This window comes from Polypterus senegalus, chromosome 16 (assembly GCF_016835505.1).
Source record: "Polypterus senegalus isolate Bchr_013 chromosome 16, ASM1683550v1, whole genome shotgun sequence".
NCBI lineage: Eukaryota > Metazoa > Chordata > Cladistia > Polypteriformes > Polypteridae > Polypterus > Polypterus senegalus.
Genome location: NC_053169.1, coordinates 20,736,075 through 20,749,132, shown reverse-complemented (window position 1 = coordinate 20,749,132; position 13,058 = coordinate 20,736,075). Strand labels below are relative to the sequence as shown.

The 13,058-nt window shown below is 38.2% G+C and overlaps 1 protein-coding gene across 1 annotated transcript in view; it reads left to right on the top strand.

The window, feature by feature from the left end:
* The window catches only part of rrp36 (ribosomal RNA processing 36), a 28,338-nt gene extending 15,609 nt beyond the window's left edge, over window positions 1-12,729 (top strand). The window contains exons 4-8 of the mRNA XM_039737752.1: window positions 2,551-2,617; window positions 2,800-2,904; window positions 5,911-5,985; window positions 9,185-9,302; window positions 12,481-12,729. Coding sequence (XP_039593686.1) covers window positions 2,551-2,617; window positions 2,800-2,904; window positions 5,911-5,985; window positions 9,185-9,302; window positions 12,481-12,623 — 508 coding nt within the window. The 3' untranslated portion in view covers window positions 12,624-12,729. The remainder of the gene's footprint in view (window positions 1-2,550; window positions 2,618-2,799; window positions 2,905-5,910; window positions 5,986-9,184; window positions 9,303-12,480) is intronic.
* The last annotated feature ends 329 nt before the right edge of the window (window positions 12,730-13,058 follow it).

Below are 13,058 nucleotides of genomic sequence, written 5' to 3'. Positions count from 1 at the left end.
AAGAAAGGATAGATAAGATAGATACTTTATTAATCCCAAGGGGAAATTCACATACTCCAGCAGCAGTGTACTGATAGAACAAAAAAATATTAAATTAAAGAGTAATAAAAGTGCATGTAAAAACAGACAATAACTTTGAATAAAGTTAGTGTTTACTCCCCCGGGTGGAATTGAAGACTCGCATAGTGTGGGGGAGAAACGATATCCTCAGTCTGTCAGTGGAGCAGGACGGTGACAAAAGTCTGTCACTGAAGCTGCTCCTCTGTCTGGAGATGATCCTGTTCAGTGGATGCAGTGGATTCTCCATGATTGACAGGAGTTTGCTTAATGCCCTTTGCTCTGCCACAGATGTTAAACTGTCCAGCTTCATTCCTACAATAGAGCCTGCCTTCTTAACAAGTTTGTCCAGGCGTGAGGCGTCCTTCATCTTTATGCTGCCTCCCCAGCACACCACTGTGTAGAAGAGGGCACTCGCCACAACCGTCTGGTAGAACATCTGCAGCATCTTTTTGCAGATGTTGAAGGACGCCAACCTTCTAAGAAAGTATAGTTGGCTCTGACCTTTCTTACATAGAGCATCAGTTTTGGCAGTCCAGTCCAGTTTATCATCCAGCTGCACTCCCATGTATTTATAGGTCTGCACCCTCTTAACACAGTCTCCTCTGATGATCACGGGGTCCATGAGGGGCCTGGGTCTCCTAAAATCCACCACCAGTTCCTTAGTCTTGCTGGTGTTCAGGTGTAAGTGGTTTGAGTCGCACCATTTAACAAAGTCTTTGATTCGCTTCCTGTACTACTCCTCCTCCTCCTGCCCACTCCTGATGCAGCCCACAATAGCAGTGTTATCAACACAGTGGCACAGTTTTGCACGTGGCAGGACTCCGAGTCGTATTAGAAGTCTGATGTATATAGGGTGAACAGTAATGTGGTTTAGTACTATGAAGCATTAAGTTTACAGAATTTTAATTTTTGTGATTTTGATGAAAACCTCCCATACTGCTCATTTGATAATCAGATTTCTAAAACAAGACCTTTGGTGTATTGTTGTTCTAGTAATATAAATAATACTAAAAATGAATGTCAGAATTGGTAAGTATGATCAATGTGGTGTTTATCAAGTTGTGTGTGTGTGTGTTAGAGACTTCCATTGATGTCCAGGATGCAGAAACTGATCAGAAAGAAAAAAAAATCAGAAAAAAGGTGGAATGAGGAATTATTTCAGAACAACGGTAATCAACAGGGGGCACTTGTAGCTTCTTTAGGATAGTTTGAGTCGTAGGGCTTTCTGTGATTCAGTGTTGTCGTTTTCCAAGTATTATGGAATTATATAAGATCATGAAACATACAAAAGCAAACCAATGAGGAGAGTTGCCAGTTTCTGAACACTTTCAAGCTTAACACAAAGAAGGGTGCAAAGAAATGATAGCAGTAGTAGTTTAATGTTTTCATCAAAACTCAGGTCACCGTCAGATTATGAAAGAGAAAATGTCATTCCTATTACAAGCACAAGATTGCCTTCTGCACATGTCATTCACACTAGTGCTCTAATAATTATCTACTCTCTCTCTCTCTCTCTGTGTGTGTGTGTGTGTGTGTATATATATATATATATATATATATATATATATATATATATATATATATATATATATATATATATATATATATATATATATATATATATATATAAAAATCCCAAGCCTACATATATATGTTTGGTATCATTCTTTTCAGAATTTATCAAACTTTAATTTGATGTTGTTAGATTTTCAGATTATTATTCCATTTTCTTATTTATAAACTAAAAAATATCAAGACAAGACTTTGTGCCAAGAGATTTAACCCAGGGCTGGAAATAAAAGACAAAGACTAGAACAGCTGCTGTACAGGCTTTTAAATGTTTGAAGCGCCATGCAAGATGCAGATCACGCGGCACGGCAGCAGCAGCAGCAAGCCAGCAGCTGATCGAGCAAAGAGGAGGTGTTTAAAAAAAAAAAAAACCAAAAAAACCTATTTCTCTCCAATTGTATCACCGTTTAAGAGGGGGTTTCAGAGGAGCGACCGAATCTCCTTGGGGTGCGTTCAGCCCCCCTCTTCACAACACGAGATGCAAAGTGGCTGGCGCATAGCACAGGAAGGGGGGTTGGTGTGCGAAATGAGCAGGGGGGAACCCCCTAGTCAACTATATAAAACAATCCTTCCCTTTGGTTATTGTATACTTTAAAATCTGGAGATGCAAAGGGTTGATAGAGTTTCCATCTAGCACAGCAGCATACGTTTATGACATGAGAGACTAATAGTTGCTCGCAGTTATTATTGTTAGTTAATGAGTCATTTAATTTAACCTTTCTTTGTATTATCAGTCATTATTTAAATGATTATCTGTGGTCTTAAACATATGCATGCTACTTTATCTTCAGAAAGTTCCAGACTTTCTGTGTCCAACAATATTTAGCCAGAATAGCACATTGAATTTAGGTACATAATTCAAACTCCAGAGAACATGGAATGAAGTGAAGTGTTGAAACTTGTATTCTTTTTTTTCCCCAGCCCAATGGAAATATCTGCAAAGAAACCAGTTCCCTTTCTGAGACAAGTAACAGGATTCAAAAATAGAGTAAGCTGCATATGTAACTTTCCTTCTGTATTTCTTTAACTTGTAAAATCCAGTAAATGATCAATTTCACAAGGCTAAAAGTGAACTTCTAGTGTACAATGCAAAGCAGCATTTGGACTTAGGTGTTAAACTGCTTAAAGATGCTATTATAAAATAATAATATATCTTTGGTCTCCTAACAGACAGCGAGAGATCCTCGATTTGATGACCTTTCAGGAGAATACAGGCCAGATATCTTTGACAAAACATATCGCTTCATTCATGTAATGAAAGACAAAGAGAAAAAGGTGAGCCATTCTTTTATTAAAGTACAACTTCCTGAAAGTTTTAAGAAATGGTGTGTGCTATTTCAAATGAAGCTAACTGATAATGCAAAGACATTTTCTTTCTTTCTTCTTCTGACACTTTTTTTTTTTTTCTTGGAAAAATCCATTTTCTCAGTTTCCAAGTATTTTTTTAGGCTGTATCAGATTCCACTCCAGAATTTTCCTGCAGAGCACTATTCATCCTTTTTTTTTTTCTCACATTGAATTTCAGAGGCTGACATAAAGAAGTACCCCCTATACCTGTATGTCATAATCTAATTCACGAGGCAGCTGGAACCTTACTTTCCTTTAAATGTTTGAGAAATTGTGCATTTTTTTTTCTGTCGGTGAACTAAGCTGAAGAAATTGAGATTGAATTTTAATTTTGAAAAATTTAGACTAAAGTGAACAGTTGTACAGCTGATAAGCCCCCTGTATACCAACAAAATGTCAGGACTGGCGGATACTCATGTACTCATCACATGTATCCAAAAGGCAAAGAATTGGTTTGCTATTCACGAGCCAGAATAGAATCCATATTTCTCTGTCTACATTAATGGCCAAGTCGACTGAGTATTCTTTTTAGCACCGTGGTAAACACCTGCTTAGGTTTAGGGTTTTTTTCAGGTGTTCTTTCAACTCTTGACAAAATTTACAATTGATTCTAGTGTTTGCTGCAGTTTTATTGTGAACAGCTTGAATGACATGAACTAGGAGACAACTTGTCATAACCTATTTATTATACTTGCCTAAATGTCATTCTCCATTGCTGCACCAAACTCCTCCTACACCGTGATCCTCCCTTCAACGAGTGATGCAACTTTGGATCATTGGCAATTGTTGGTCAAATCTTGAAATTTTATTTATTTTTTTGTGATCAATTTTTTTATTTGAATTCAGAAAAGTTATGCAACAACAACAATTGAAAGGACGTTTTCATAGAGAAACTTAAAAGAGGACACCACCCACCAGCACCAAACCCACCCTGCCCCAGAGTTATATAAAGGTGGTTGAGTAAAATTAGTTTATAACACATAAAGGTCACTGGAGGACCACACATCTGGCCGAAGAAAGAAAGAAAACTACCAAAATTATACTACCAAATTTCAGGTACTCTATTGATCCGTGTGGCTGTTCCAATAGAACAAGATTAGCCATCCACCGCGGCTTCGCCCGTGTATTAGTGAAACAGGACAGTGAGGAGGGCCCGGCCCAGCTCCCTATTCCTGACGTCACTCTTCCCCCTCCCCTCAGCCCACAGCCGCTTGTCTCAGATTAGAGCAAATATATCGCTTCTCCAAGCGAACTATGATTCTTAGCGTAATGAGAGAAGTCACAAAATCAACCGGAATGTTCAAGCAAATTATAAAAACAAAAAAAGATCTAAATCTGTTAAGTAGTTCTCTCGTTCGCTAACTAAGCGGAGTTAAGGTTACACCCCGAGGCAGACGCATTGAGTGAGGAGGGATGCAGCCCGATGAGTCTCTCTGAGATTTGCACTAATAAATCAGTACCACAAGTAACTATGATACTTACCGCGATGAGAAAGTCGCAAAATCAACGGAATGTTCAAGAAAATTATAGAAAAAAAACCAATCTAAATTTGTTAAGTAGTTCTCTCATGAAGAGCAGACAGACATACAAATGGGTCTAAAAAACTATAAGAAATTTCACACTTGGACCACGAAATTTTTAAAACCGTTTCTTAGCGAGCACCTATGGGCCAAGGGTAACCTGCATTCCAAATTTCAAGTCCCAAGTCCTCATGGTTAGGAAGATTTCATGATGAGTGAGTCAGTGGTATTTGGCTTTTATATACATAGAGATTGTAAAAAGAAGACATCCAGACAGAGAAAGAGACAGGTTTAGGATTTGACAATCTCTTTATAACAACTCAGTTCAGTGTTCAATGTTGCAATAATAATACTGAGATTTCTGCTTTGGATAAAGATTTTGGGTAATTAAGTTAAAAAAGGATCAATTTCTCGTCAAATATACTCAGCAAAAAAAGAAACGTTCCTTTTTCCAGGACTGTGTATTTCAACAATAATGTTTTAAAAATCCAAATAACTTTACAGATCTTCATTGTAAAGGGTTTAAACAATGTTTTCCATGCATGTTCAATTAACCATAATCAATTAATTAACATGCACCTGTGGAATGGTCGTTAAGACCTTAACAGCTTACAGAAAGTAGGCATTTAAGGTCACAGTTCTAAAAACGCAGGACACTAAAGAGACTTGTCTACCGACTGTGAAAAACACCCAAAGAAAGATGCCCAGTGTCCCTGCTCATCTGCGTGAATGTGCATTAGGCATGCTGCAGGGAGGCATGAGGACTGCTGATGTGGCTAGGGCAATAAATTGCCATGTCAGCACTGTGAGACGCCTAAGACAGCGCTACAGGGAGACAGGAAGGACAGCTGATCATCCTCGCAGTGGAAGAGCCCGGATCTCAATCCCATTGAGCACGTCTGGGACCTGTTGGATCGCAGGGTGAGGGCTAGGGCCATTCCCCCCAGAAATGTGCCTTGGTGGAAGAGTGGGGTAACATCTCACAGCAAGAACTGACAAATCTGGTCCAGTCCATGAGGAGGAGATGCACTGCAGTACTTCAAGCAGCTGGTGGCCACACCACATACTGACTGGTACTTTTGATTTTGAGCCTCCCTTCATTCAGGGACACATTGTGAAACATTTTTAGTTTATGTCTTATGGTGTTGACTCTTTTAGTGTTCATACAAATAGTTACACATTAAGTTTACTGAAAGTAAAAACAGTTGAAAGTCAGAGGACGTTTCTTTTTTTGCTGAGTATATATGAAAGGGTAGGCAGAATTGGGGGAATATCTTCTGTTTACTTAAAATTTTAATTTTTTAGCATGAAGAAGTATTATGCTGGCAGATGAAACATTAAAAATATGTTGATTTAATAATACAAATTCTACCTTTTTATGTTTTTATTCCATGTGTGCTTATTTTTCTTTCAGTTTATAGAGAATCAACTGAAGAAGAGCAAAGGAACAGAAAAGAAAGAGAAGTTAAAACATCTTTTAGAAAGAATGGTAAGCTTTTTCTTTTACAGTTTTGTTTATCTTTAGTGCTGTTTTATTGGAAGGTGCTTTATACCTTGTTTTGTTGTAAAAATGTTATTTGAAATGTATAATTGAATTCTACTATATGTTGAAAGAAAGGTACAAAGTCTTGAGGTATTTTTAGGGAGATGGAAGTTGTTTATATTTGTTTATGAGGTGTCATATCAATATAATTAAGCCATTTGGATACTTCCCTCATTTATATTTTAATTTGTGAAGCAGATATTGAAAAGACAATTCCAGGATGCTGGCCTTAGAGTCAGATTGTCAAAAAAAAAAAGCAATATATGAAACTGGCAAATTAAAAGCAAGATTAAAATGGGCAAACGAACACAGTCATTGGAAAGAAGATGACTACAAAAGTGTATTCTGGTCAGCATCCCGGAATTGTGATTTCTCTGTTCCAGATGACACTGGTGTTTGGCGTGTATTTAAGGAAGAAGCCAACCAAGGACCTGCAAGGTGTTTGTTTCTCAAACTACACACTGTGATGTCCTTATCCTTCAGTGCACTTGTCCATCTGCACCTTCCTTTTCGTTCTCCGTCTTGGGTAGATCCAGTTTGCCCACTTCTTTCAAGACACTAATAGACACCTTTTTATGAATCTTCAGTTCCCTGGCAATCTGTTGCATGGAATAACCTTCATTTTCACCATTTTTGAACATGGAACTGAATTTTAGGAATGGGTGTACCTTGTAACCTAAATGAACAAAATAACAGACGTTCAGTTACAACTACAAAGGTTTCTCAAATAACCAATTATAATTTACAGGTAGTTGTCGACTTATGACCAATGCGTCTTACAACCATTCGACTTACAACTTGTGCTGTGTCTCACAGATGACAGTGGTCGCCATGCTGGCTCCATATGCTGTGACTAGTTCATCTCGAACTCAGTTTATTACCTGCAGTGGTTTCGATACATTCAGTTACATTTGTCTTACAATTACAGGAAAAAAGGCAATTGAACTCAACACAAAAATAAGGTAATCAAGCAACACGAGGGAGGAAGAGTTAGGGACTTTAAGTTATCCCATTGTAACCATTGTTTACCGCATGCGCTGTACTAGTGCAATCTGGCTTTGAATCCTGTTACCCCCCCAAACCTTCTGCATTGTGACTCACGATGTGCTGCTTTGTTTGAACAGCCACGAAGGGGTAATGAAACCACACTGAACTAATTTATCTGTTAATGTTTATTATTAACAGGCTAAAATGTTAAAACATAAAACATATGAGTGCTCAGACTCAATTTCTCGTCTCACAGTTAACATAACGAACATTGGGAGAGGCTCACGCTGATGACTTAACATAACAGAAAAAGAAAGGACTCGTGAAGCTGTTAAAAGGTTCGGCATTCATGTGAGCAACAGTAATAATGAAACAAAATAATAAAATCAAAAATAATATACAAAAAAAGGTAGAAAGTCTACACAAAGTGCTAAGAATGATAATAAAAAAGGATATAAAACCAACAATGCGACTTAAGAGACTTAATATACATACAGTCAGGTTTGAATACATATACCAGTCCATCTTGTGTCCAGATCGACTTACAACCAGTCCTTCAGAACTGAATGATGACTACCTGTATATGTGACTAGTTAAGGGTAAGCTAAAGGACTTGACCGGTAGGATCCTGAAGGAGTAGCTGCTGAAAATGGGGTTTTGCAGTCATTTTGAGCTGTAATTGCCATTAGCAACACTGGTAATGTCTTTGTTGTGTTTTTTAAATCAATTTAATGGTATCTTGATAAAAAGAAGAATCAGTTTCTATCAAAACTTGAACAGTTCTGGTTGTCTAGTGGTGTCTGTGTGTGTGTATGTGTGTGTATATCTATATATATATATATCTATATATATATATATATATATATCTCTATATATATATATATATATATATATATATATATATATATATATATATATATATATATATATATATATATATATCTATATATATATATATCTATATATATCTATATATATATATATATATATCTCTAAAAATAAATAAATGGACATTGAGTTGCAGCCACGTGATTGGCTATTTGAAGGAGCAGGCTATTTGCAGTAATATAATTCGTTATGGGTTGAATGTAGTTAACTTGTTCAAGGACAATGTACTTTAGAGTTAAGTGTGAGGGTAATGAAAACTAAAATACACAGTGGCTCCATGTGCTTAAGTGGTTATTCTCCACTCTCCCACTGTACTGACAAGTATCATCATGTTGCTAACTAATGGAAACAAGCTTTATTAATTTTCAAGTGATCTGACAAATAGTGAGAGAGAAGAACTGATTGTGTGATGGTGAGAATGTAACTAGATAGAAACTAATAAATACCCAGTGCTGGCCAGTTACAATGGTGGTATCCAACTGTGTATAGTGCTTATTTTCTGGAAAATATATGGACTTGTTGCATTTTTCATTCCCACATTTCCAGCCAATGTTCCCTCTGGGGTTACCTATAAGTTATCATCTGTTTGCAGAGCTTTTGCTCTGCTTTAAATATCAGCATTTGTTTTTATGGGGCCTGGGTGGGCTTTTGGTTGTGAAACTCTAAATGTTTTTCTCCACTGCCGTTTTTTATTTGTTTCCTCATTGTCCATCAATTAATTTATTTGATTATTGCTTTTCTTTGTTCCCACTTACAACCATTTATAAAGCACCCTGAATTGTACTTTATATTGGAAAGTGCTATATAAATAAATGTTGTCATTGGTACTTTAATAGTGTGATAGACTCATTAATATTACAATTATGGACTAACTTAGTCAGTGATTAGCAGAAATGTAGGTAAGAATTTCAGGAGAAGATGCCAATCTAAATTGGGTATGTATGATAGAAATTTTGCATTTGAAATATTACTGTAATCTGTAATGTAAGTAATGACTACAGCCCACATAATATTTTTGGTAGCGATGTAATAAAGTGAATTGCTAGATCAAGGTGTGCATAGTTGATGGTTACTCATGGTAAGAATTTAAATAAAAAGAAAATGAGAGATGAGCACAATTTGAATCTAAAGTCAAGAAAAAGATCTCCCAACGTGTGTATCCCATAGGTATTTTACTGGTAGAAATAATTTGTAAAACGTAGCCATTTTTGTTTGTAATTAAATTACCTTTTTCTTGTAATTATAATAATGGATTTTTGTTCTGCCATAGAAAAACCAAGAAAGAGAGAGAGAGAAAAAGCAGATGGAGCAAGATAAAGAACTGGAATTTAAGAGGATGCAAAGGGAGCGTGCAAAACAAGGCCAGAAGCCATTCTTTTTGAAGAAGTGTAAGTGCTCCAGATTGTAGGAACTGGCTGTTTGACATATCGTGTCCCTCTTCCAACTACTTGAGTCTAATGTTTGAACTCTTTAAGTGTGTCAGCTGGGGAAGGGACATTTTCCATATTTTGTGGTATGATAAATAGTGGGTGCAGGGGGTGTGTGTGTGTATATATAATATATATATATATATATATATATATATATATAGTGAGAAGTTCAGCACTGACACCGGCAGTTCTTATATCACACACGTTTAATAAACAAAGGTCCCAAAACCCAAGTCCCACACACACACACACAGTGCTTCCAGCACCAAACACCCTTACTCGGGCCTTTCAATGTCTGTGGGCCGCCACTCTTCTGTCCACTGGAGCTTCGTCCTACTCCAGCACCCGACTCCAGCTCCTCGAGGCCCCTTTTGTAATCACCTGGACGTGCTCCAGGTGCTTGATGATGTTCTTCTGGCGGCACTTCCTGGTGTAGGGGAAGTGCCACATGAGCATCCGGAAGCACTCCAGGCGTCCCTGGAAGGTCCTTCCTCCACCTACCCAGGTGTGGCGGAAGTGGCGATCTCCTGGGCTAAACGATGCTCAGGGCACCCCCTGGCGGTGGCCATGGGCCTCAGTGGGCTTGAGCCTCCTTGCTCCGTCCCCGTGGTTCCCACCTTATCCAGGGCAGTTGCCCCCTCGTGGCCCGGGGGCCGTATAGACCACCTCCCGGTCCTTCCAGGCTTCCCGGCTGGGTCTGGCCCCCAGCCTCCTGCCACTATATATATATATATATATATATATATATATATATAGGTTAAAGTAAAGGTTAAAGAAGACAAGTTGTTGTGAAGTTGAGTTCCAGGACTGAACTGATGAGGTTTTGGAAGATGCTGGTTTTATATTTTTCCGTGAACTGGAAGTGATGTTAAATCAGGCAGGTTTTCTCATATTTGGCCTGCAGTGATAAGAGAAGTAGGTTTAGAGCACCCCGCCACCTCCTGGCCTGGCGGGTAATTACCTTCACTCAGCTCCATCCTGGTCGCACGTGTGTGACAATATATACAGTATATATACATTTATTTATATATAAATTTGTTTTCAAAAATTTCAAAGCATTGTCTGCCATATTTTTGAAATTGGAGCAAAAATCAAAAATAAAGAAAAGTCTTAAATGAGTAGGTCATTATGAACTCTGTAATTCAGAAGTGCAAAATCACACATGACTTGCATCACAAATAGAGCACTTTCTTAAAAGATTACCTAAGTAGAGGGGGAAACAATTGTCTTTAATATTATCTTTTATCTTTAAACATTATTGAGTAAACCTTCTCTGGCACCATTCTTCCAGTAAATTACTTCATCAAGTACAATATAAGCTCAAGCTATTTGAGCAATACATATTACACAAAATAAGAAGGCAGAAATTTTAACAAAAATGTAACATTTCAAGCCTCCTTCATCCAATGAGGGTTTTGGTCCCCCACACTGAGGCAGAGACCGTGTGAAATTGCCCTTTGCTCTACGCAGCTCATCTTTTGGGATGTGGGAATAACCTGCATTACCGAAATGAAGGGCTATGGGGACACTTGGACAATATCACTGCTCAGCATTCGAATATATGATTGTATTTAAGTTACGTAAAATTATACAGTTCTAGGGAATGACATTGAAATCAGTTCAGATTTTTATACCTTAAGAAAATTATTTTCAATTATTTTTCCTATAATTTGGAGAGTGGAAATATAATAATTCTTATATTTATGAGCTATATCACTCCCAGTTAAAACTGCTTGCAGTGTTCTACATCTTATAGGACAACACATTTCTTTAGCACAAGTCTTGAGTGACAATTTTCACTTTGCCAAGTTAATATTGAATACCACTTTTTCATAATTTTAATTTTGATTAAATTTGCTTGGAGGAGCATGTGATGCAGTCATTATTTAGAATATATTTTGTTTATAAAAGGTTTACCTTTGTTACGATTGTGCTAGAAAATTATAATGATTCAAAGTGTATACAGTAATGCCTCGTTTATCGCGGGAGATAGGTTCCAAGGTCGGCCGCAATAACTGAATTTCCACGAAGTAGGGACACCATATTTATTTAATAATTTAACGTGTATTTGGACGTTTTTAAACCCTCCCTGTACTGTTTACAACCCACCCTTTACTCTATTAATGACAGGGACAACTGTTAAGCAATATGAAATCGGTAGATGAGTTTACAGTTACTGTATAGCGAAGTACACGTACCTATATATGACGTGATGATGGTGATGAACGATGACGATGAAGGTGATGATGACTTTTACTGTGCAGCCGATGACTGTATTTTACGTCTTTTCAGACGGCGGTGCCATTTCCTGGGGCACCTCTTCCACGGTTTCCGAAGGTGTATCCATAGTAGTAGTAGGAACTGGCTCTTTGTTGCAAGGCTGCAAAAACATTGTGATCGGCAGTTGCTGCTGCTGCTGCTTTTTCCGGTCGAAGAGCAGCTTGTAGGCGGTCATGACGTTGTCGACCTTGTTGCAAAATTGGACCGATCGAACCATATCGTCGTCCCATTCCTGTGACCGCTCTTTCAGATTCTTAGCCAGTCTGCAGCCACAGCCGCGAACGTTCTCCCTTCCTTCAGCATATCCAGAAGTTTCACCTTCTCAGCGATCGTCATCATTCTTCGTTGGTGTTTAGGCTCAGCACCAGCCTTGGAAGAAGGAGCACGTTTGGGAGCCATTGCAGAGGGTGAAAATTGAAGCGAAGTTCAACACAAAGAAACCACAAAAAAATCACACACAGTACAGTGTAAAGTAAACCACTCGGCGAGAAAGCTTGAAGCGAAATGGCCACGACAGAGAGACAAGGGGAGGTGCTGTGGGATCTGGGCATCAGTCAAAGCACCAATCACGGGCCTGATTAGAAAGCGGGAAGCTGTGATTTGTCGTCTCCCTCCCATGTACCAATCACAGCCCGTGTTACAATGCACTTAGTCACCGAACTTATTTTGTTGTTCTTAGACTAGGAAATACTACTACTATATTTAAAAGCCCGCGAAGTCGTGAATCCGCGAAAAGTGAACCGCGAAGTAGCGAGGGATTACTGTATATTTAAGTATGTTTAACTGTATGTATTAAATAAGCTCAGAAAATAGATTTTTTTTTCATGTTTGTAATTTTTGTATTTTATATTTGCAGCTGACAAGCGTAGAATGGATCTGGAAGCTAAATACGCTCAATTGAAAAAGAGTGGAAGGCTGGACAATTTTCTCAGCAAAAAGAGGAAGAGAAACGCCATAAAGGATAAGAAAAAACTGCCATTTGCAAAGAAGGCAATGTGATGCTTTTGATTCCTTGTAGTTTTATATTTGTGTGTGACTTGCCTTTCTTGGGAAATGTTGTAATTTAAATGTAAATAAACTGAATTTATGGTCAAATTTTCTTTCAGAGATTTGTTGATATTTTTTTTTTTATATACTAGCCGTCCCCTGCGGTTCTGCTCACATAGAAGTGAAACAGGACAAACTCTAAAGACCAATAAACAAACCGGTATCGCTAGCAAAGCGGAGACAAGGTACACTGCAAAATGCAGAGGTAGAGTGGCTCGAACGCAGGCTGGTGGGTGAGTGAGGAGGGCCCTGCGCGGCTCCCCACTCCTGCTGTCACATTTCCCCCTCCCCTCGGCCCGCAGCCTCTGTCTTGGATTAGCACGAATATATCGCTCCTGCAAGTGAACTATGCGTGATCAGAGAAGTCGCAAAATCAACCGGAATGTT